The sequence below is a fragment of the Martes martes genome (assembly GCF_963455335.1).
Source record: "Martes martes genome assembly, chromosome: 7".
Taxonomy (NCBI): Eukaryota; Metazoa; Chordata; class Mammalia; order Carnivora; family Mustelidae; genus Martes; species Martes martes.
Window position 1 is genome coordinate 52,122,221 of NC_137894.1, and position 26,484 is coordinate 52,148,704.

The 26,484-nt window shown below is 36.2% G+C and overlaps 3 protein-coding genes across 3 annotated transcripts in view; 2 read left to right on the plus strand and 1 right to left on the minus strand.

Annotated features, from left to right (window-relative positions):
* LOC308346819 (olfactory receptor 4F3/4F16/4F29-like) overlaps nucleotides 1-26,484 on the minus strand; it is a gene marked incomplete at both ends in the record, with an annotated part of 298,432 nt that overhangs the window by 115,058 nt on the left and 156,890 nt on the right. The window lies entirely within an intron of this gene.
* On the plus strand, nucleotides 4,177-5,115 carry LOC308346803 (olfactory receptor 4F4-like; the record flags this gene model as incomplete). The annotated part of the gene is made up of 1 exon (XM_080809848.1): nucleotides 4,177-5,115. One exon carries the CDS (start codon nucleotides 4,177-4,179, stop codon nucleotides 5,113-5,115), a length of 939 nt encoding a protein of 312 aa, XP_080665974.1.
* On the plus strand, nucleotides 15,490-16,428 carry LOC308346810 (olfactory receptor 4F6-like; the record flags this gene model as incomplete). The annotated part of the gene is made up of 1 exon (XM_080809855.1): nucleotides 15,490-16,428. One exon carries the CDS (start codon nucleotides 15,490-15,492, stop codon nucleotides 16,426-16,428), a length of 939 nt encoding a protein of 312 aa, XP_080665981.1.

The following is a 26,484-nucleotide window of genomic DNA, read 5'->3' on the forward strand; positions in this document are numbered from 1 at the left end:
TCTGGACTAGAAATCAATTAACACGAGGAAAACTAAGGAAATTGTAAAAATGTAGAATTTAAACAATATAATCCTGACCAGGTTCTATACAAACCTTAGAAGTACTTTTTCTACTTCTATAAAAAAAAATGCCATTGGAATCTTAATAGACATTACATCAAATTTATAGTTGCCTTTTGATAGTATGGACATTTAAGCAATGCTAATTCTTCTAATCCATGAATATGGAATACCTTTCCATTTATTTATTTCCCTTTTTTTTTTTAAAGATTTTATTTGTTTATTTGACAGAGAGAGAGATCACAAGTAGGCATAGAGGCAGGCAGAGGGAGACGGGGGAGCAGGCTCCCTGCTGAGCAGAGAGTCAGACGTGGGGCTCGATCCCAGGACCCTGAGATCATGACCTGAGCCGAAGGCAGAGGGTTAACCCACTGAGCCATCCAAGCGCCCCTATTTCCCTTCTTTCCCCCATCAATGTCTTAATAGTTTCCAAAGTGGTGATTTTTCACCACTTTGGTAAAATTTGTTCCCAAGTATTGTATCATATTTGATGTTATTATAAATGGGGTTGATTTTATTAATTCTTTTTCAGAAAATATGTTGTTAGTGTATAGAAATGATACTGATTTTTCTATATTTTGTATTCTGTAACTAAACTGAATTTATTCATTTTTCTGGTTTTTTGGATGAGTCCTTAGGATTTGCTATATATAAAATCACATCATCAGCAAGTATGGATATTTTTAGTTCTTCCTTTCCAATTCTGATGCATCTTATAGCTTTTACCTGGTTGCTCTAACTAGGACTTCCAGAACTATGTTCAGTAAAAATAGTGAAAGTGGGTACACTGTCTTACTTCTCATCTTATAGGAAAAGCTTTCAAGTTTTCACCATTAAGTATCATTTAGCTGTTGGCTTGTCATATATGGCCTTTATTGTATTGAGATGTGTTGCTTCTATGGCTAATTTGTTCTGTGTTTTATTATAAACATGATGTTACATTTTGTCAACTGCATTTTCTGGGTCTATTGAAATGATCATATGATTCAATTTTTCATTCATTCTATTAATGTGATGTAACAAACTGATTGATTTTTGTACATTGAACTATCCTTGTGTACCAGGTTTAACTCCATCTTGATCATGCTGAATGATCTTTTAAATGTGCTCCTGAATCTAGTTCCCTAGTATTTTTTTCAAAACTTTTGCATCTATCTTCATCAGAAACATTGACCTGTACTTTTCTTTTCTGGTAGTAACCTACCTGGCTTTAATACTAGCATTATGCTGGCCTCATGGAATGCATTTGGGAGTTTTTCCCTCCTCTTTGAATTTTTGGAAAGGCAGGAGAAGGACTGCTGTCTTTTTTAAATAATTTTGTTACATAAAAGCCATATATACATATTCACTTTGAACTGGACCCCACAAATATGTATGCAGTTTGAGTGCAAGCAGATTATATGGAGGCATAGTCTATAGGACTTCAACGAACTTACTTCCCAACCTTCATTTGAATCTTTAGGTCTGAACATATATGAAGATGATGAAAATAGATGCGGAAGATCCTTCTACTATACCCTCTTCTTCTGCCTGTCTTGCTTGACCTAGGATAGGGTCGTCAAGCTTCTTATGTAACAGACCAAATCATATGGGCCATATGGTCTCTGTTACAACTATTCACCTCTGCTTATTGTAGCACAAAGGAGCCATACACAGTACATAAACAAATGGTTGTGGCTACGTTCCAATAAACTTTATTTGAGGGATGGGCAGTTGCCCAAATTTGGCCTATGGGTCATAATTTTCCAGCTCCCAATCTAGAATAACATTTTAAAAGTTTTTTTTATTTTGTTCACAGCTCATCATGGTCCTCTATTACTTATGTCCAGTTAGAATCCAAAATGATTGAAGAAAAAATAGTTACACGAGCATATTTGCTTTTTCATTCATTCATTCATTCAATACATTTTTAGTGTTGCATAATAAATTTTGGAATAAGTAACAGATAAACATCTTGAATAAGAAAGAATCATGAATGCTTATGAGTACTCCCCCCTTGGATAAAGCCTTTGCTTATTCAAAAAAAAATATTGAACATATGGCTCAACTCTCCCACTTTGTAAATGACAGCATCTGCAATAATTGTGGAAAATTTCTCACTCTTCCCAACTCAGTAAATCTAAGTAGGATCACATTTCAACATTTCCTGTTCTAAATGGTACTTATTTTCCATCCATCCAGCATGTTATCTTGCCTAATATATAGGAGATATTCTAACAGCTACCTTCTTTTTTTAACACTCATCACCAAGTAACTCTTCTGATATTTTTTTTCCCTCTTGGGAAAATTAATATGCCTCACATATCTGGTTCCCAGGAGAAATCAATAAAAGGCTAGTTATTAGAGATCTGAGAAACATCAATGGGTCAGTAACACCTACTACTACTAATTAACTGTATTCTCACTGGTAAGAAACATATATTTTTGTCTTGGAGGTGATTATACTACAAAGCACAAATCAAAACTACTGAGTTCCTACAAATGTGGCTACACACCTTAGAACAGAACAGGTAGGTAAAAAAAAAATGCTTCCAATGTTGAGCAATACTACAGTAAACTCTTCTTATACTCCCATTCCACTTTGTCTTTCCTTTCCATTTGTATACATTCTGTCACTAGTTATTCCAATATCTTTAACACCATTCTTACTATTGTAATAACTAAATTATATTATGACCTAAGAAGGAGCTATTTCTGAAGGAATTAACATTTATGATGTCTCTTTGGTGGGCTGATATCTCAAGGATCTTGTATCTCTCAGCACTTTCTTCACCATCTTGTGTGATACTCCACATTTCCCACTGTGAGGACCAAATATGGTAAATCTGTCTTGCCCACTCCATTCCCACTCATGCCCCTACCAAACTACACAAATAGAAATGCTACTTTCCCCTCATAAAGGGAATGTTGGGATAAGTCGTTTCCCTCAATTTGGCATATTTGATAAAACATTTGATGATGTTAGCCAATGACTAGGTCAAGAATTAGAGGGAGTGGGGCACCTGGGTGGCTCAGTGGGTTAAAGCCTCTGCCTTTGGCTCAGGTCATGATCCCAGGGTCCTGGGATCTAGCCCTACATCAGGCTCTCTGCTCAGCAGGGAGCCTGCTTCCTCCTTTCTCTCTGCCTGCCTCTCTGCCTACTTGTGATCTGTTTATCAAATAAATAAATAAATAAAATCTTAAAAAAAAAGAATTAGAGGAAGAATGGTAAGAATAAATATGAGTTAATAGAACTAGTGTCCATCAGTTCTGAAAAGGACCTCTATTAGAGGCAAGTTAAGATGGTTAAGAGTACAGATTGAAAGGAAAATTCATGAATATGGTGCAACAGTGACAGGACACTGATAAAATGAGTTTCGGACAGCTTGGAAACCTAGTGTATCATGATTACACCTAGATTATAAAATCTCTCTCAATCCTAGCAAAGCACAGTGAAGCTGTTTTTCTGAGTCTTCTGACACTCTTTTTGGGGTTTGGAGAGTTGCTTGACTTAAAGTGTATCATAATTCTCCCAGTGATTTGTTGCAATCACAAGTATTGTAAACTACAGTTTCAGAGGACAAAGCCTTTTCATTTACTGTAAGCATTCCTCTCAGATTCAATAGTATTTCACTCAGTCTGCTGACTATTCTATGAGTGATTAATGTCTGAGATTTCACAGAAATGAAGTAAAAGAATAATCAGAGAGTACATTCTGCTAGAATATGCATATACAAATGTGATTAAATTTGCATATTCAAATTATGGTTGACTATTCATGACACAAAATGTGTTTTCTTGAATATAAATAGAAAAGACTAAAGAAGCACAATGAGAAAGGTAAAGAGGCTCTCTACCAGGAAGTGTTGCTCTTTGCTCTTAATTCCTCCATGTTTCAAGTGATGTTTCCTTCTCTCTCTAATTTAACTTCTGATTATCTCATTTGCCCTATTATTTATCTTCCTTTCACCTGCCCTCTCTGTATGTTTTCCAGCTTCACATGTGGCATTTGCAACATAGTTCCCACAAAATCACTGATAGGCAAGCAACATATCAATATTCAGTTCCCATATTTCTCAATTCTTCCTTATTTTCTACCTTCAGAATATTTCATCGTTTTCTCTACTGATTGAGCCAATGGGTACAACAAATGACTCTGTGGTATCTGAATTTGTATTGATTGGACTTTCAAATTCATGGGAGATGCATCGTTTTCTTTTTTGGTTCTTCGCTATGTTCTACATGGGGATTATCCTGGGAAACCTCTTCATTGTATTCACAGTAATTATTGACTCTCATTTACACACCCCTATGTACTTCCTATTGGCCAACCTCTCTCTACTTGATCTAGGTCTGTCTTCTACCACAGTACCCAAAATGATCTCTGATCTTTTCACTGACTGCAACATCATTTCTTTTCCCAAATGTATGATACAGATATTTTTTATTCATGTCATGGGTGGAGTTGAGATGGTGCTGCTCATAGCCATGGCATATGACCGGTACACAGCAATCTGTAAGCCTCTCCACTATCTGACAATCATGAGCCCCAAAACATGTGTTTCCTTTGTAGTGGCTGCCTGGATAGTGGGGATAATCCATGCTGTATCTCAGTTTGTTTTTGTCATAAACTTGCCCTTCTGTGGCCCTAATGAAGTAGATAGTTTTTACTGTGATTTTCCTCGGGTCATGAAACTTGCTTGTGTAGACACTTACAAGCTAGAGTTTGTAATCATTGCTAACAGTGGGTTTATATCCATGGCTACCTTCTTCTCTTTAATTATATCCTATATCTTCATTTTGGTCACTGTCTGGAAACGTTCTTCAGGGGACTTGTCCAAAGCATTTGTCACACTGTCAGCTCATATCACTGTAGTGATTTTGTTTTTTATGCCATGTATGTTTCTCTATGTGTGGCCTTTCCCTACAACATCACTGGATAAGTACTTGTTCATTGTTGACTTTGCTATCACCCCCATCTTGAATCCTACCATCTATACATTAAGAAACAAAGACATGAGAGTGGCCATGAGAAGACTGGGCAAATGGATTGTGGGTCCTAGCGGGATCTCCTAATGAATGCAGCAGATCCACATACAATATGCTTCAGGATCACCAAGAACACTGCAGTTCACATGACTGTCATCATTACCATGGTAAGGACTACTATTTGGAGAAATAGTTCAACAAAGGTCTACCTATAGAAATTGACTGAGTCAGAGCTGACTTTATTTTGTTAACCACAGAAAATAAACTGACTTCACCTACTTCCATCATGAAGAGTTATGAGAATAGGAAACTGAGCTGATTTGTAGGAATAAACTTAACATACAAATACCATTTTCTGGATGACATTTTCTGGGAACTGATAATTGTGTTTATTCTCAATTATAAATGAATACCTCAAAATAATAAATATATCTCATTGTAAACTTATGGACTTAATAGATAAAATGTGACTTTAAGTCAATCAAAATCAATAAATTCTATTTTTTTAATTCCTAATTCAATTTTAGTTTAACTTAGAAAAGAACAAAATCAACTATGTGTTACTTATATTTAGCCCCCAAACACAAACTTGACTTTGTCAGTTTAGGATGCTATTTTAGTTTTGTGTTTAGATTTGAGTGATTATAAGTAGAAAGAGAATTTTCCTTAACACAGTCAATACTTTAGATAAATACAAACCAGAGCTTTTTGCACTTTTGTCTGCCTTTGTATTATTCTATATATCTAGTCATTCCAATATTGAATCACTTGGTTTATTTTTTTAAAAAGTATAAAAATAATAGCTATTCCAAAGGAGAATAATCACCCTGGGATGTGCAATTAAAGGCCCTGGATTTCTTGAGTATGGTTTCTTGGTCAAATAAAACATTCCCCAAGAGTTTATATATCTAAGTTTGATAGTCTTAGATAAATGTAAAATGGTAAGGCATATTCAATTTAATTGTTTCTACATTTGTAATAAATTCTTTATTAAAGTTAACACTTAAAATTTTCATTTATTTGTTTCTACTGCTCTCTAAATAAAATATGCTCAATTAACGAAACTAATGTCTATGTATTTTGTCCAGTGTGTTTCTAGGAACTTTTCCAGTAACATCTCTGCTACCTCCATGTAAATTAACCATTAATACTTCTTTTAACATCGGGCACCTGTGTGGCTTAGTCGGTTAAGCATCTGCCTTCAGCTCAGGTCATGATCCCAGGGTCCTGGGATCCAGCCCTGCATCTGGCTCCCACTCAGCTGGAAGCCTGTTTCTCCTTCTCCCTTTTCCTGCTGCTCCCCCTGCCCCTGCTCATGCATGTGCTCAGGCTCTCTCTTTCTCTCTCTCTCTGACAAATAAATAAATAAAATCTTAAAAATAAATTACTTCTTTTAACACTTTGGTATTCATCTGGATGGGAAGTTCTTCTTTACTTGATCATTGCTAACCACTCCCCTCTTTCAAATATTTTACTGGATTCTCACTGGGCTTTTCCTCCTACTCTTTGGTCAATTCCTTCCCAGTAGGAGTTTGCTGGGGTTCTCTCAATCAGCTCCACCACCAAACTCAGTGTTCCTAAGAATTGCATTTTTGTCCTTTTCTCACTCCATATTCTATCCCTTAGGGACAAACATTCCCTTGGCTTTAATTACCATATCATCTAAGGGCTTTTATTCTTAAGCCAATGTATTATTTTTTGAGTTCCTACTTCATAAATCTGTCTACTGACTTGATGATTCAAGGACATCTCCCATTCAGCAGATCTGAAACTAAACTCTTCTCATCCTTGAACCTGTTAGTCTTTCATGTCTCTAGTCACAATAAGTAGTGCTAATATTTACCCAGTTCTTCAGTGTAAAATCTAGGAGTAATAATGGACTCCTCCCTTGCTGAATCCCTAATATTCATTAAATCTGCAAATGCTATTAATTCCAACTTCTAAACACCTCTTAAGTATGCCCCCTGTTCTCTTCTAAATATCAAATATTGTCTAAGACTTCACATGTCATTTTTCAAATAGAATATTAAGTCACCTATGTGACTTCTGACTTCAATTCTTGTTTGCCTTCATTCTCATTATCTACATTCAGAATGAGAGTTTTTTTTTTTTTTTTTTTTTTTGAGAGACAGAGCATGGGTGCACACACATATGCACAAGGAAGAGTAGCAGGTGGGGGGGGAGAGAGAGAGAGAGAGGAGAGAGAATCTCAAGCAAGCTCCACGCTCAGCTTGGAGCCCAACATGGGTCTTGATCTCATGACCATGAGATCATAACCTGAGCTGAAATTAAGAGTCCAACACTTAACCAAATGAGCTAACCAGAAACCCCAAATTTTTTTGAAATATAAATCTAAGCATGTGATCCTTCTATTTAAGACCCCCTCACATACTTGCCACTACTCTTAAATTAAAATACAAACTCCTTTTCAAGATTAATCAGGTCACACAAGACCTGGCCCTCATCTTCCCCTCCAGCCTCAGAGGACAACATGCTCTTGCCCTACAATTCCAGAGGCAATTTGGTTTTCTTTTGCTTGCTTGAAAAATTTATTCTCTCTCATCTTAAGGTTTGCACTGGTCAACTATTCTGTCTGAAACATTTGTCTTTTATGCTTTATCTATTCATTCTTTAAATTTCATGTTTTATCAAGAAATGCTTCCCAGAACCTGGGTCCAAGAGAGCTCCTTACATTGTATATTATTATAGCATTCCCTAGTATCATTTCTGTAACATTAGCCATACTCATAATTCCTTATTTGTTGTATGTCTTCCTCATTACATTTTAAATTCATGTGAGGAAAGGCTGTGTCAATCATGTTTACTGCTATCACATCAGTATAATAGTACAGAAAATCTTTGATGAATATTTATTATTAAATAAATGAATAAAATCAACAAAGAGTTTAAAAAGAGCAGTGTTGACTAATTTGTTGATTAGTATCTGGGCTTTCTTCTTAACTTTTATTTTATACATTTTTTTAAGATTTATTTATTTTAGAGAGAGAGTGAGAGTGAGCAGGGAGCAGAGGGGCAGAGGGAGAGGAACAGCTTCCTCAAGCACACTTCCTGCTGAGCATGGAGCCCAGCATGGAGCCTGAGACTCCATCTCAGGACCCATGAGATAATGACCTTATCCAAAATCAAGAGTCAGGCACTTAACTGAGTGAGCCACCCCTGTTTACTTTCATTTTAGATAATTAGAGATTCACATCAAGCTGCAACAATTAACACAGAGGTTCTGGTACTCTTCACCCACATTCCCTCATGGGAAAACCCATAAAAGTATAGTTCAATATTACAACCAGGATATTGATGTTAACACAGTTGAGATCCAGAACATTTTTATCAGCACAAGGTTCTCTTCTGCCGCCCTTTTATACCCACACCCACTTCATCCTGCCCCTCCTTCCCTGACCCCTGGGAAGTGCTAACCTCTTCCCTATTTTTATCATCTTGTCATTTCAAAAATATTACATATATGGAATCAAAGAGTAACTTTTGGGGATGGGCTTTTTTCTCAGCATAATTCCCTTGAGATTCTTTTCACTTGTTGAAGGACAACTGGGTTGTTTCTAGTTTGAGGTTATAATGAGTAAAGTAGCTATAAACATTTGAGTACAGGCTTTTGTATAAACTTACATTTTCATTTCTCTGGAACAAATACCCAGGAGTAAAACTGCTGGATCATGTACTTGCAGTTTCTGGTTTTTTTTCAATAAACTGCCAAACTGTTTCCCAGAATGGCTGTAGCATTTTACCCTCTTACCAGCTATGCAAGACAGACCCAATTTCACTGTATCTTCACCAGCATGTGGTGTGTCACTATTTTTTTTTTAATTTAGCTATTCTGACAGGTGTGACAAGATCACTCATTGTGGTTTTACTTTTCATTTCACTTACAACTAATGATGTTGAACATCTTTTCATGTGTTTATTTGTCATGTGTACATCCTCTTCAGGGAAAAAATGTCTCTTCACATCTTTTGTCCATTTTCTAATCAGATTGTTTTAAATGCTGTGTTCTGGGAAATCTTTATATATTCTGAATACTAGTCCTTTATCAGATACATGTTTGGCAAAATGTTCTTCCTCTCTGTAATTTGTCTCTTCATCTTCCAAACAAGGTTTTTCCCAGAGTAAAAGCTTTTAATTTTGATGAAGTCCAATTTCTCATCTCAATGTTTACATCTACCAATTGTTTTTCCATTTAGTTTGAAATCTTTCAAACTTTCCAGTTTGAAATCTTTCCAGTTCTTGCTATAAAAATGATTTTTAAATTGCAATTAGGACACTTGCATGTTATGTAATGAGACTCTGAGTCTTATTTAAATCTTCTGTTTTAACTCACTTTTTGTGATACCACTCTTGCAGGGGGAAGGAGAGCACAGTCTCACCATTGCCAGTGAAGGTAGAAGTCCAGGGGTACACTTGTTATAGGTAGGTGGAAGTGGGAGTTCCAGGGCCCCACACAGTCCTCACTGACCCTGCAAAGGGGGTGGCCTCACTCCTACGTGGCAATAGTGGAAGTCTCAACTCTCTTTTAGAACCTCCTCAGATACAACCCAGCAGGGAGAAGAGAAGTGCTTCAGTACTACTGAGTGGGGATGGAAGTCCAGGCTCTCACACAGTCTCTAATAATACCATGGGGTGTTTGGGGGCCTTCTTACAAGCTGGCAGAGATGAAAGTCCCAGACTCCTGTCCAGCCTTCTCTGACACCAGGCTGGTAAAGAGAACACAGAGGGTGCCCTGTTACAGCCCTGTGAGAGTAGCAGTCTAGATGACCACTAGGTCTTTGCTGATGTAGGTAAATGTAGGGCCACAGCTTGTTCTGTGCTGTTTGGCTGAAGTAGAACAGTTATTGTCTAAAACTTTTCTATCTTACTATGTTTCCCTTTTCCTGGGTCTTGGCTTGGTGAGAACAGGCTTTTATTGGGACTTTTAAAAACTCTGCCCACCAGTATTTCCCGGTTACCTCCTTCTTCAGCTCCAAGCGTGTGTGTGGTAGGGGGGAGGTAGACTTGCCTTAGAGAATGAAAACAACTGCTTTCCAGCTGCTCACTGTGGTCCATGGACCCTTGTTCATTAGGCCTTTCACTGGTGGTCTATTATTGGCACATCTCCTCCTGGGAGATGTGGGGCCGTGTCTGCTTGCTCTCACCATCAGCCTCTGTGCTGTCAGCAAGCAGCACCTGCACCTGGTACTCCAGCATGTAGCCTTCTGCACATGAAGTGCTCCAGCTCCTTCCTCCAGCTCCTGGGAGGAGGAGGCTGATATTGCAGAGGTGTTCCTCATCCCTCCAGCTCAGTGACCTGGGTTAAGCTCAGGTTCCTGTTCTGGCTGCCTTTAGCCCCAGTCCAGCAGTGTGGGAAGGGGGCTAGAAGGGGGAAGGGGAGAGCAGATCCCAGAGACCCACCTCCTGCCCCAAATTCCCTCCCCACTGCCCCATCGGCTTCCTTTTTGTATTTGCTTAGTCATAGAATTAAAGTACCTAATCCCCTTTTCTTTGCCTTTTCTCAATTCATTTTCTGTATCTCTTTGTCAATTATCTGCAGTGAAATCTACTGATAAGTTTCTTTTTGCTGGCTTCAGCCAGTTTAAATCTTGAGCCAGTTTTAGTTGGGCAGCCAGTAAATCAGTGGACTTAATCCTCTCAGATACTTTAAGATCTCATCAATTCTGCATTAACAGCCCCTGCTCCTCTGTTAGCTCAGCAGCCTTCTTTGTTGCCAAGCAAACCCAGGATCCATGCCCCAGGGGATCACTCACAAATCACAGTGTGCCCTATGCTTGGCTGGAGAATTTCCTAGGGCTTTATTTCTGCCTAGATTCTCCCTCATTCATCTTAATATACTATTCTGCCTGGTATCCAGTTGACCATTTAGAATACAGGCACATCAGGACAGAAGTACATTGACATGATAGAATGATTTCTGGGGCTGTGGAGTGTTCTCTGCCTTGCAATAGCCAGTGAGGCAGGGAGGTAACAAGAGAAACTTCCCTCCAATCTTGGAGTAGCCGTGCTTCTTCCAAGCAATTAAATTATTTTACTTCATCATATATATACCAACTCATGTCACTTACCATGCATTCCTATTTATTTTTAAGTATTTCTGCCTGCATTATTCTCCAGTTTGTATCCTTACTTATATATTTTGAAATGTCAATGCTTTTCAAAAATTAATTTGACACTAACCATCATTCTGAAGCTATTCTAAAGAATTATGATTTTCCATTGGTTCTCAAAAAGAGAACATAAAATACAACTCTAAGCAAACACAGCTCAAACAAAGACACTTGACACTTTTGGACCCCATGAGAGCCTAAAGATCAGATTCTTTCTATCTACATATCAAATATAGATAAAGCCTTACTTCTTTATAGAAACAGTTTCTTGTTTCAGTTGCTTTCAGTTGTTTCAGTACCTTGTCATAGATCTTAAGAATGAGCATCTCCCTCAAGGTAAATATGATCTTCTTACAAACACTCAAAATAACCTCCTATATTTTTCCTCTTTTGTGTTTGTATCTGTTTTCCACTGATACCTTCAGAAATTAATCCAATAATGTACAAATTTTAGCTCTATCTAGTCAACTCAGGAAAAATAAAGGTTAAATGCATTCAAGACTTTCATTTTCTAAACTCCAAAGTTTGGGACTTCAGGTAAACCTACAAAGGTAAACATTTGCTATAACTGATAATAGGAAAGTGATCTATTTATTACCCTCCTGTCCGTTTTAAGAATTATCTTTACATATTGGGGGTTTTACATGTATTTCTTCAAGTCTGGTCCTACAAGTGGTGGTATGTCTGCCCACTCAGGATATGTTTTCACACCCTCAGCCCCTCATCTCAGTGCATCTAAGGATTTCATCCCAAAGATCAGGGATTTTTTTAAAGTTTTTATTTATTTATTTGAGAGCGAGAGAGTGAGAGACAGCATGAGAGGGGAGAAGGACAGAGGGAGAAGCAGAGTTCCTGTGGAGCTGGGAGCCTGATGCAGGACTCGATCCTGGGACTCCAGGATCATGACATGGGCTAAAGGCAGTCGCTCAACCAACTAAGCCACCCAGGCAACCCGATACATAGGGATATTTTTACACAAACCAACATATTGCCTCGTATCTTCCCTCTTCCCCTCTGTTGCATTACCAGGCAATTTCTTTATCATTATTTCTCTCAGGGAGAAACCAATGTGATTCAAAGATTTAGTCCCCCAGGAGAAACTAATAATGGGCTCGGCATTGGCCTTCTCTGAGACAACGGTAGGTCATTCTCCTGTGCATCTAATTAGCTTATTTCCTATTTTGAAGAATCATATATAGCTTTGTCTTTGAAGGAAGATTATGTACAGAAAATAAGACTGAGTTCTCTGAATTTCTATTCTTCCAAAAATGTAAATCCTGTGGCTGAACAGGCAGGTAGGAAAGTTTTTTTAATTATAAAACTGCACCTGTAATGGTTGTGTCCCTCTCTCACTCCCCCCTTAACTCTGCTTCAGTATCTGTTCCTCGGTAAAATATTAGTGTCAGAAGTTTTCTTGTTTTGAAAATATTTTTGTCCTGTTATTCTACGTCATCACTCTTTTATTTTCAAATTTCAATCATTGCATTGTCTTATCAAATCAATTCTACACACACACACACACACAGACAGACACATGCACACCATTTGATATGTTCAATTTGTGAAGGTTTTTCAAGATTCAGGTGTTTCTGATTTTTGTGCTCTCCAACTTAAACTTTTCTTTTCATTGTGTAAAACAGACATCTGCCTTCAGCTATTCGTGCCTTTTTGAGAATCAAATTCTGTTTTAAACAAAAGGAAGGAAGTCTCAATCCCCCACCTCCAGGATTCTGGTGTGATTCCCTCTCCTTCAGTATTACTTTCCTCCACATTTGAAGGAATCAGCCAATGCCTAGTCTGAGAGGCTATTCTCAGAGTCGGAAAGCTTCTGGCCCCATGCCAGGGGATGGTACAGGTACAGAGGAGCTGATAGCTATAAGTTCTGAGATGGAACTGTTTAAGGATTGACCAGGTTATGTGATGAAACAGGAAAGAAAGTTAAGAAGAGAAATTTCCTATGGCAAGAAAAAAAAGTCTTTCAGGAAGGGAAGGCAAATTTAATTTAATTTAATTTAATTTTTTAAAGATTTTGTTTATTTATCTAACAGAGAGAGACACAGCGAGAGAGGGAACCACAAGCAGGGGAGCAGCAGATGAAGAGGGAGAAGTAGGTTCCCTGCTGAGTAGGGAACCCAATGTGGGGCTCCATCCCAGGACCCTAGGATCATAACCTGAGCTGAAGGCAGACACTTAACAACCAAGTCACCCAGGTGCCTCAGAAGGCCAGTTTTATTTTAAATGAATAAAAACTCAGGCTTGAATAGGGCACTTCCAAATAGGTTAAAGTGATCCTTTCAAATATAAATAATTCTAGATTTTTCATGACTTTATTTAAGCAGATATAGAGCATTACTGAGGAAGACCACTGGACTGGACGTTAGGCTGACTTCTACTTCTGGCTCTGTGAATGTATCACTGGGAATGCACTGTCTAGCCATTTGAAAGAAGTAACTGAACAAGATTCTCTTGAAGTTCTTTCCCACTTCTATACAAATCTATAATTCTGATTGTCTTATTTGTTTAATATGTTTCTATATTTTCTATTTAAAGATGGGTCTCCCCAGGCCCTGAATGACTGAAAAATATTATATCTCCAGCAGGAATGATACCAAACTCGATGGAGTCTTGGCTTCTGAACTCCTGAGAGCCTCACAAAGTCACCAGGGTTTTCTAAAAAGGCAGAGAAACAAGTGCATGTTCTTTTTCTCCCTCAGATTATGAGAATTTCCCCATCAATGATATATGCTGATTCCAGATGTTTGTAGTAAAAAGGGCAGAAATCTCTTCACTCAGTTAAACACTCACTTTTTATGTACATAGAACAGGATTATACCAGGAAATACAAGCTTAGGAGAATATATTATTAAATCAATTTCTCTATATATTTGTGAGGGCTACTGTTTTGTTTCTTCTATGAATAATTTAGTACCTATTTCTAGGAAATTCATTCATCACTTATTTCCTAGGCTTTTTCTATGTGCCAGCCACTGTTTTAGGCAGGTGATACAGTGTTAGTTGAAGCAGAAAGGTTCCTATATCAAAAACTTTAATATTTATTTATGAAAAGCTATAAATATTAGAATGAAGGTAAGTAAAATAGTGCCCGGAGGCTGAACGGATGCTTTTGATCAGTTACTTCCTAATTTTTTTAGAGGTGATTCACCTGTCAGTTCACTGAGGCATCATGTTCAACCACTCTATTCTACCAAACCCCATTGCCGCACCCATGATTCATATGCTTAAAATCTTAACTTGTCTTTTATCTCAGTGGTTATTTTCCCTACAGTTTACTATTACTTTCCATTCTTTCAGTCAAAATATACCTAAAACAGTGAATGGAAACCCAAGTAAATTTCATACCCAAGTGTTTATAATAAATCAATGTTGATTTAATCTATGGCAGGTACCTAAGCAAAGATGTGCCATGTTCTACCAATGCCTTTTTTGATCATCATTTTATCCTCCCTATTTGATGTCTAGGAATTTATTTCTTCTCCTCACCCTCCTTTTATTTTCTTACACTCTTTCCCATTGATCTTCATTCTTCCCATTTATTTATGTGTTTTTTCCTGCCTGTCCTGTACATGCTACTGACTCCGACTCCACGACTTTGAATATACTCAGTTCCATATTTTGCATTGTGATTGTCCATATTATAATAATTAAAGTTCACAAATAGATTATATGTTATAAATGGAAGTTTAGAAACTTTAGGATAAAAGGTTAATGTAGTGTTGGATTTTCCTGTTACAAAAATAATCAATCAAACTCCAGTACAAATACAAACCCAAAAGTAACACATAAAAAACAGACTTCAAAAGTGTATTAACTGTTATTATGTTAACTGTTATTATTCTATACTCATTTGTAATTTTTGTTTAATTTTAGTATTCTTGATTATATTTTCAAATGTCTATTTTTTGTTAAAAAAACTTTTTTGTATGCTTATGTATACTCTTCTAATTTTCTAGGCATCAATACGTATTATTTTTGTTTTTAATTTTTATTAATTTCTTTTACCTAAATTCCTTGAGTTTAATTTGTACATCCATTTCTAACTTCTTAAGTTGCCTGATTACTCCATGTACTTGAATAAATAAGAGCAATTTAATGCAATAGATGGCCTCTGAGTGCAGCTTTAGTCATACTACCAACCCATACTCTGGGTTCCCATTATTTCTAAGTAATTTACTATCAATTAAATAAAAAAAAATCTGTCAATAATAAATTTAAATTATCAACATTTAACACATTGTGTGAGGCACTCCTCAAAGTTAATTCCTTCTCTCATTTCTTTCAGGTCACTTCAGAGTCTTCCCTTCCTTGTAATTCAATGGACCAAGTAAATGGCTCTGTCATAACCGAGTTTGTGTTACTGGGACTTGCACAATCCTTGGGAATGCAGGTTTTCCTTTTTCTTTTCTTCTCTTTGTTCTATGTGGGAATTATCTTGGGAAACCTCTTCATTATGTTAACAGTGATTTTGGATTCTCACTTACATTCCCCCATGTATATCCTGCTGGCCAACCTATCGCTCATTGACCTAGGCCTTTCATCCACCACAGTTCCTAGGATGATCTCTGATCTTTTCAGTGGTTGCAAAATCATTTCCTTCCACAACTGCATGATACAAATGTTCTTTATTCATGTCATGGGAGGAGTTGAGATGGTACTGCTCATAGCCATGGCATATGACAGGTACACAGCAATTTGCAAGCCTCTCCACTATCTAACTACTATGAATCCCAAAATGTGCATGCTTTTGATAATGGCTGCTTGGATCATTGGGGTGATTCATGCTGTGTCTCAGTTTGTTTTTGTCATAAATTTACCTTTCTGTGGCCCTAATAATGTGGGGAGCTTTTATTGTGATTTCCCTAGAGTTATTAAACTTGCATGCATGGACACTTACAGACTAGAATTTGTGGTCACTGCCAACAGTGGCTTCATATCAATGGGCACCTTCTTTTTCTTAATAGTATCATACATCTTTATTCTGACAACTGTCAGACAACATTCTTCAAAAGATTTATCCAAAGCATTCATCACTCTGTCAGCTCACATCACTGTAGTGGTTTTATTTTTCACTCCATGCATGTTTCTCTATGTGTGGCCTTTCCCTACCAAGTCAATGGATACATTTTTTGCCATTGTGGACTTCGTCATCACTCCTGTATTAAATCCTGCCATCTATACTTTAAGGAACAGAGATATGAAGGTGGCAATGAGAAGGCTGAGTAGAAAAGTTGTAAGTTCTAGGGAGATGCCATAACAGACTTCATTGGTAAGACCACAAGATGAAAGTCATGGACTTTCAGGACCCTTGTGATCACCATGAACACTATGGATTATGTATAATTTCATTATTGCCTTTAAAAAAAATGAGAACTCTACATAAAAAGAGGTATTAGAACTTCACTTTCAAGTAGAGCTACAGTAATTTCTGTTAAGTATGAAAAATAAAGTGTTATATATCCCTACCTACCTATAAAATTAAATTGCAATTTCATCAATGACCATACTCAATTTTCATGTAACTGTTTTATATTTCCATATAAATACATATATGCACATATGGTTAAGTTTTATTTATCAGTATCTTCATACTGATTATAAGCATCACTAGGAATTAATTAATATTTCTTGTGGAAATTATGTGCATCCAATGGATAAAATAGGAGTTTATACAAATTAGCAGCCATTAAAAATCAAGAAAGAAACGATTCTCATCCTAATTATATGTTGTTAGATAAATAGGCAGGTAACACTATGCTACAACTCTTAAGATTTGTTTTCAGTGTTTGTCAATGTATTTTGTACAATGTTACTTTATTTTTTAATTTTTTAAATTTTTTTAACATCTTACTTTAATTTTATTTCTTCAGTGTTCCAAGATTCATTGTTCATACACCATACCCAGTGCTCCCTGCAATACATGCCCTCCTTAATACCCACCACCAGGCTCATCCATCTCCCCACCCTCCTCCCCTCCAAAACCCCATTTGTTTCTCAGAGTCCACAGTCTCTCATGGTTCATCTCCCCCTCCAATGTACCCCAATTCACTTTTCCATTCCTTTTCCTAATGTCCTCTATATTATTCCCTATGCTCCACAAGTAAGTGAAACCATATGATAATTGATGTTCTCTGCCTAACTTATTTCACTCAGCATAATCTCCTCCAGTCCTGTCCACATTGATACAAAAGTTGGGTATTCATCTTTTCTGATGGCTGTGTAATATTCCATTATATATATGTACCATATTTTCTTTATCCATTCATCTATTACAATGTTACTTTAGAAATAGACTCTACCATTTTGCATTATGCAAAATTTGTCTATGTTCCATTTTTTTCAACAGTGAATTTCTATTGTCCTTGCAGTCTTCCTCAATGCATTTCTTGATTCACCCTAAAAGAGTATCTACAATTGTAAAAGTATTTCAAGGATCTTACTACCTAAAGAAAGGCCCCAACTCAGATCTCACTTTATTTAATGTATCTGTACTTAGGTCAGAGTGCTTAAGATAAACAGATGATTGACATCTTTACTTTTACCTTACTTTCCCAGGTAAAACATGGGAAGTCTGATAGGTCAAAGAGCACAATTGATAAATCACTTGGATGTATCCCTAAGACTGATTTAAGAAATATTAATTGTGATGACCCAGCTCAGTTGTATCTGCTGTATTGTAAGTAAAGCTGCTCAATAAAATGGTAAATAAAATAAATGAGACTTTTTTACTATTGTTTAAGGTTTTTTTTTCTACATTTTATCTAAAAGTGGTAATAAATGCTATAAGCCATCTTCTTTGTATAATATCTAAAGCATTATTATTTATTGTCTCCTTAATCAATCTGGATTTTAACATTCACAACATTATCTTTGGTTTCACTATGATTCATTTAAAAAGTCACCTTTGGGGCGCCTGGGTGGCTCTGTTGGTTAAGCCTCTGCCTTCGACTCAGGTCATGATCCCAGGGTCCTGGGATTGAGCCCCGCATCGGGCTCTCTGCTCGGCAGGGAGCCTGCTTCCCTTCCCCTCTCTCTCTGCCTGCTTCTCTGTCTACTTGTGATCTCTGTCTATCAAATAAATAAATAAAATTTTTTTTTAAAGTCACCTTTAACAGAGAGGGGCATCTGGGTGGCTCAACTGGTTAAGCTTCTGCCTTTGGCTCAGGTCATGATCCCAGTGTCCTGGAATCTCATTCTAGAGCCCCATGTCAGGTTCTCTGCTCAGCAGGGAACCTGCTTCTCCTCCCATCCCACCCCCTGCTCCTGCTCTCTCTCTCTCTTCAAATATATAAATTAAATTTTTAAAAAGTCACTTTTACAGAGAAAGACAAATACCATATGATTTCACCGATAGGTGGAATCTCAAACACAAAACAAACAGACTCTTAAATACAGAAAAAAACTGATGGTTGCCACATGGCAGATGGGAGGGGGGATGGGAGAAATTTATACAGGCAATTCAGAGGTATAAACATCCAGTTATAATGTAAATAAACCACAGAAATGAAAAGTACAGCATATGGAATAAAGTCAATAATATTGTAGTAGTGTTGTATGTTGACAGATGATGAATACACTTACTGTGCTGAGCATTGAGTAATGTACAGAATTGCCAAATCAATATGTTATACACTTGAAAGTAACATCACACTGTAAGCCAATTATCCTTCAATATGAAGAGAATAAAGGGAAACAGATAGAAGGAAATAAAGTTTCAATTGCACAGAAAAAAAAATCACCTTTGGATTCAGAGAAGTACTAGAAATACCTAAGGAAGCCAAGAAATTGTGACAAAAGCCCTGACTCACAAAGATTCTGTGTATATCCTTGAGGGAAAACCTGTGAAACCATATGACTTGGGCTCAGTACTCAAACTTCAGGCTGGCTATTTCCAGATCTCCTCACCTTTCTCTGGTCACTCACAGATGGCTCTTAACCAAGTGATTTCCTAAAGAGAACCAATCAGACACACTTTATTCTCTTGGAAATGTTTTACTTCAAGACAAAGTACAGAAAAGGAAAGTCTGTACTCTCCCTTGCTCTGAAAATCCAGCTATGAAGGAAGTAGGTGGAATGATGAAAGTGAAGTATATTGGCAGAACTAACCACACTGTAGCATTTTATTGACAACAAGATGCTTCTATTAGTAAGAACCCATTTGGCAGAATTCAATTGCATGTGCATCTTTAAGAAAAATGGAACGATCCTGTGAGGTCAGTTCAAATACTTAGAAAGTTAGTATGAATATTAACAAGAATTGCACTCATTGTGTTATAAAACAGGAAAGAAGAGATTAGCCTAGAAAATTCAGAAGGACTCAACACTTAGAACACTTGTATAACATACACTTTCTATTTAAGAATCCTTTTTCCCATATACCCAGATGTAGTGTTCTCTTACCCACCAATTTCCCTCCTTTCTGAAATTCCAATATAATCTAGTTTTGGATATTCCTTTCATAAAAAGGTGCAGAACACACTCCTAGAGTTGTGGACTTTCATCTTTGAAGGCTTTTGGTCCAATGAGCTCATTTGTAAACAGGAAAACTAAGGCTTGGAGATTCTGAGTCACATGCCAAAATCACATGGTAACTTTGTACTAAAATCCCCAAGTCTCCTGACTTCAATCTCAGTGAAATTTATGAGGACTTTAGGTATTTTTCTTTAAAGTGGGGTAAAAGATATTTAGGACAAATATAACACCCTCAGTGTTGAATTTTAAGTTTAATCTAGTACTAAGGGAAAGCTTTTCTTGTTCATTTGTAGCTGCCTCTTCATGAATGCTATAGCCGGTGTCAAAGTCTCTGGAGAACTTCTTCAATAAACTTAATGTTTAACTTAGAATCAATAGAATTCTTCTCAAACTCCTTGAGCCATTTTTGAAGAATCAGATATGAGCTTTGAAAGGATTACATAGGTAGCATGTCCCCTGTAACTGAGAATCCACCATCATTACTCACTCCTCCATAGCATACACTCAGGACATGAGATGTCTTAACTCAGTGAGCAAGAAATTCCTCTTGCTGAGGAGCAGCATTTCTGAATTCTTACTTGTTATCATGGCACAAAGTCTTTTCACTGCAAAAGAGAAACCATTGGGCAGCTATCACATTTGGTATATTTCTTATGGAGATATGAGTATCAAGTCTATCCTCTCAGTGAAATGAAATGGTTGCAGCAAGTGCCATTCTAAGTTGCATACTTTAATTCTTAAGAACCATCCTAAACAATCAGTCACATCAGAAATGATCTCACAACAGGAATCCCATCCTCTCTGTTGTCAATGATTACTATGATTGTATTTATTACTGTGCTAAGCAGAAGGGAACAGAGAGCTTAAATCTTGTTTTACTATTAGACTTCTCTTTATCCTTGAAAATAAAATTAGAATTGCTATATTCTTAAAGTATTTTGAAAACAGTAATATGGGCACTAGTGAATAGGGCTAAGGAAAGGGTTTGGGATAATGAAGAAAAAGTGTAATTTCCAAGGATGATGTAATAACCATGATTAGGGAAATGTTGAAAACAAATAACACTACTCCTCCAAGAAATTTGGTAAGAAGAACACGCTATGCTTTCATATCTCCCTTGGATGCATAATTTCCACAATTACTCAGAATTTGTTAGAAACATATTAAACAACTGCACATAATTCTTCAACAGTTCTGTGCTGTATTCATAATAAACTACAAATCCCTTAGCAGGCATTCCAGAATCCCTTTTCAATTTTATCTCCAATTAAACCCCTTTACATTTTCTTTCATGTAGATTTTTTTTGCATTTTTCCTCACTTCTCATTTCACCTTTAAATCACTTTTCTTTTTCCTGCTATTTTATTTATTTTTCTTCAATTTTTCATCTTTAATTTTATTTTGGATTAACACTTTTTCTTCTAAGCATTTCAATATCACAAATGGTAAGTATAAATTACAATCTCTATAAGGCCTTATAATCTTTATCTTCTTTTCTAGAATCTTCATTTATTTTAACTTCCCCTAAGACTGGATCTCTACATCAGTCTTAGCCCTCACATTTCTATCCAAGCTTCTGAGAGACTATGAAAATTATTTTGGAATTCTGTCCCTCACTCATGCCCCACAGAGTATTAGACTAGTGGGCATTTTGATAATTTTTAATCCAGTGCATTAATTCTAAAGATGGGAAAACAGAAAGATATAGGGAACTGCAATTTAATCATCTTGTTATGATTTTTATTTCCAGAATAAAGTAAAATTCTTTAAAACTTTATTTAAATTTTAATTTAAATATTTAAATTTAATTTAAAATATTAAACTTTAAATTAAAATTTAAGATATCTTGTTATGATTAGTATTTCTAGAATAAAGTAAAATTCTTTAAAATTAAAAAAATTAATAAAGAATAAAATTCTTTAATGATACAAAGTAAAAAACTTAAATTTATTTAAGAATTTTAGGGAGGGCATGGATTGCATGGAGCACTGGGTGTGGTGAAAAAACAATGAATACTGTTACGCTGAAAAGAAATAAAAAATTAAAAAAAAAAGAATTTTAATAAAAGTAAAATTCTTTAATGAAATTTAATCATTTTGTTATGATTAGTATTTCTAGAATAAAAGTAAAATTCTTTAATTCTTTAGAAAAGTAAAATTCATAGGGAGCCAGGGTTTCTCTATGAATCAGAATGTAATAAATCTTCCTACTTATAATTATCTAAATCTACTGTACACTCACTAAATACAAAAAACTGTGCAAAACACTTCACTTTTACCACTTCATTTGAAATTCATAAGCATAAGAATTTAATATAATTAGTATCCACATTTGTAAAAATGGTAAAAATAAGTGTTAAATAGGGTGAGTTCAATGTCCACAGACTACATCCAAAACTTACATACTACAAATTGCCTCAAATAGCAAAATTGTGAAAGAAGATTTGTTTTAGTTTGATAGAGAGGTTCCCAACAACCTTAACATAAAATTATTGTGATAGGTTACAAAACCACTAAGAATACTTTTTCAAAAGTGCATGTCCTAAAATAATTTTATAAATGCAGAGATCATATAACATTGCATTTATTTAAGAACTGAGATAGTGTCTATAGAATATAAACTGTTTTGGAGTTCAAGGGAAAATGACATAAATGTAGGGCAGTAATAACCTAGCAGAGAGAGTAGCGTGAACAAAGATACTTTATTAGGAATAAGCCTAGCGTAAGTGGAAATACTGAGCAGACCTGAATAACTGAGCTATAAGGCATCATCAGGGAGGAGTATGAGATAAAATGATGGGTTTAGATTGTGTGCATTTTGAATGAAACTGGACTACTTTCTTACTCCATACACAAAAATAAATTCAAAATGGATTAAAGAAATAAACATGACACTTAAAATCATAAAAATCCTAGAGGAGAACAGAGGCAGTAACTTTTTTGACATACGTCATAGCAAGTTCTTACTACATATGTCTCCTGAGGCAAGAGAAACAAAAGCAAAAATGAACTATTAGGAGTACATCAAAATAAAGAACTCTGCCCAGCAAAGGAAACAATCAACAAAACCAAAAGGCAACCTATGGAGCGGCAGAAGATATAAGGGTTTAGTACCTAAAATATATAAAGAACTTATAAAACTAAACACCCAAAAGACAATAATCCAATATAAAAATGGGCAGAAGACATGAACAGATATTTCTTCCAGAAGACATACATACAACCAGCAGACACATGAAGAGAAGTTCATCACCACTTGCATCAAGGAATTACAAATCAAGACTACAAGGAGATATTGTGTCACACCTGTCAGAATGGCTAAAATCAACAATAGAAGAAACAGCAGGGGTTGGCAAGGATATGGAGAAAAAGCAACACAGGTGCACTATTAGTGGGAATGCAAACTGGTACAGTCACTCTTGAAAACAGTACAGGAGTCCTCAAATAGTTAAAAATAGAACTACCTTATGATTCAACAATCACATTACTGGCTATTTACCAAAGGAAGACAAAAACACTAATTCAAGGGATACATGCATCCCTGTTTGTGGCAGTATTATTTACAGCAGCCAAGATATGGAAGCAGCCCAAGTGTCCATCCACTGAGGGATGGATAAAGAAGAATTGGTATATAGATACATACAATGGATTATTACTTAGGCATAAAAATGAATGAAATCTTGCCATTTGCAATGACAGGGTCCATGGAGCTAGACAGTATTATGCTAAGTAAAGTCAGTCAGTCAGAGAAAGACAAACACCAAATGATTTCACTCATATGTGTAATTTAAGAAACAAAACAAATGAGCAAAGGGAAAAGGAGAGAGAGAGAAACCATGAAAATGACTCTTAACTATAGAGAACAAACTGATGCTTACCAGAGGTGAGGTGGGTATGGGGATGGGTTACATAGGTGATGGGGATTAAGGAGTGCACTTTTTGGAATGATCACTGGGCAAGGTATGCAACTGCTGAATCATTGTATTGTAAACCTGAAACTAATAAAATATTGTATATGAACTAACTGGGATTAAAATAAAAACTTAACACTAAATAAATATTTAAAACACATTATACAACCACACACAAAAAACAAAATATTAATTTGTTCAAAAAAGAAAAATGACAGTCATGTACCAGAATCTGATGTATTATGTTACCCATGACTGGTAAAAGGGAATGTGCTAGAAGGGATATAGGAGAATGGGACATCCTCTAAGACTGCACAATTTTTAATTTAGTCACGTTAATCAGTCACATGTTCAAAAACTGACATTAATTCAACAATGGTAAATTGTTTAAAAGAACCTAAACCTGAATGCAAAGAGAAATGAACCCAAATTATCTTCAATAAATGGCATAGCCAAACTAAAGGGGAAATATAAGAACTAATCCAATTAACTATTTTTTGGATGGCTCTTTTTTTTTCCAATTAACTTTTTGAAGATAATGCTTTGACTACACACCATTAATTTAAAAAATAAAATGAGAGGGGCCTGGATGGCTCAGTCATTAAGCATCTGCCTTCAGCTCAGGCCATGATTCCAGAGTCCTGGGATAGAGCCCCACATGGGGCTAAACCTGTTTCTCCCTCTCCCACTCCCCCTGCTTGTGCTCCCTCTCTCACTGTGTCTCTCTCTGTCAAATAAATAAATAAAATCTTTATAAAATAATAAAAATAAAATAAAATAAAAAATGACTGCAAAAAATTGTCTTAGCAATTATTTTTCCTTTTTATAGTGGTATGGATGTAATGATTCTGAAACAATATTGTGTGCTATGTGGGATTATGCAAATGAAAAAAATACATATTTATAGTGTTAAGACCCAGAGTCTCACTGGGAGAACAAAAGGACAGAGCTACAAATATGGAATAAGAGAAGGGAAAAAGAAGTCCACTGGTTTGGACAGTATTGGTATGAGCAATATCCCTTTTTCTCTCTCTCTTTCTCATGTACACATGTACTTATATACACTCACATACACATACATTTATACACATGTAAATATATGCATATATTTGAAGCACTAATAGCTGCTAAAAACAGGAGGGAAAGTCATAACTATGCCACCTGATCACCTATAATGTTATCAAAAATGGGATCAAACCCCTGTTTGGTTACCCTCTGGATCCAGCTGCCATTTGTATAGTACAAAGCTTAGGGACAATGCTGAACTGCAATGAGTGCCTGCAATCAGCAAAATTCAGAGTATGAGAAACCAAGTGTAAAACGTTCACATTTTTCAGCAAATAAATTTAAGGGAAAGAAAAGTATTGGAGGGAAATCTATATAAGAAGAGATCTGAATGACATGTTAAATAAAAAATGGTTAAAACAAACTATAGTGTCTTGCGATGCATATTTGGAAGATAAAGCTAAAAAAAAGTGCAAGGACATTTTTAGCATAACAGAATAATGGTTTCTTTAAAGGGAAAATATGGCTGTAATTTGGAAGAGTCACAGAGGTTTCTGATGGGACAGCTGACATAGTTCTACATCTTCACTTGGGTGATGATTACTTTATAAAATTTGATTAGCTATAAATTTGCTTTCTGCCATTTTCTGTATGTTTCATCTTGCGATTAACAAATAACAAAATCAAAGTCAAACTATGGTGAATGAGCAGTAGCATAAAACCTACCATCCATAAGCACCCTTGTCTAGAGACCTGCATTTAACTACCATTCATAGAGGCTACTTGCATCAGCATACTTCTGTTTTTGTTTTGTTTTGTTTTTTTAACACTGAAACACAATGAACAGGAGCAATTGTGTTCCTCCACCTGAGGGCATAAAGCAACTGTATCTTCAGGGAGTCAGAACAACTCAGAAAGTTTCTGTCTGCTGCATATTTCTCCCCTGTGTACTGAGTTACACAAAACACTGCCATCATAAAAGCAGCTAATTAACAGCACTAGTTGTGCTTGGGTAGTGACCAAGTTCAAGTCAGAGACTTGGTTTTGCCAGCCAGAAATCAGACTGTTACGGGAATTGTCTCCTAGAATCAGGTTGGTTTTCTAAAGGAAGTAAAAAGACCGGTTAATGAGTCACCTGGGGGTTGACATCCCTTTCTGTAAATTACCATCTCTTTCCCCTATTAAGATTTGTTTTTCATGGGGTGCCTGGGTGGCTCAGATCTGCCTTCAGCTCAGGTCATTATCTCCAGGTCCTGGGATCCAGCCCTGAGTCCAGGTCCCTGCTCAGCGGGGTGTCTGCTTCTTCCTCTCCCTTTGCCTCTCCCCCTGCTCATGCTCTTTCTCTCTCTCTAGCTCTCTGTCTCAAATGAATAAGTAAAATCTTTCTTTAAAAAAAGATTTCATTTTTTTTTCAATCCATCATCTATCTATTATCTATCAATGTATCTATCTGCCTTTTCATATCTTACCATGAAGACAAAAGAAAGCTCTTGAATAACAAGGAAAGCAAATAATAAAAATAACAGGAAGGGGAAAATTTTTTATCAACAATTGCAGCATTGCAATCTCCCTCAGCCTTTGAATAACTTCTAGCAGTATCAACTAAGAAAATTCTAGCAGATCAGCCTCATCCTATATATTCACAAATTGGGTCTGAATTTGTATTCAACCAAATAAAGCAAACTGTTACAGACACTCCAAGCCATCTGAGAGAATATAATGAATACAGAATCATGGTTTAGTGTACTAGTAGCATTAAGTGTAGTCCAATTCAATATTACATTTGTTCCATCCTTGTCCACTACTCTTAGGATCCATTCCCATACATATGTTCTAGATGTCTCTTGATAATCATATGGAAAATGTTACAGTTCTCTTGGTGTGTAATTTCTTCTTGTCATGAATTCCACTTTGTCCCTGACTCAC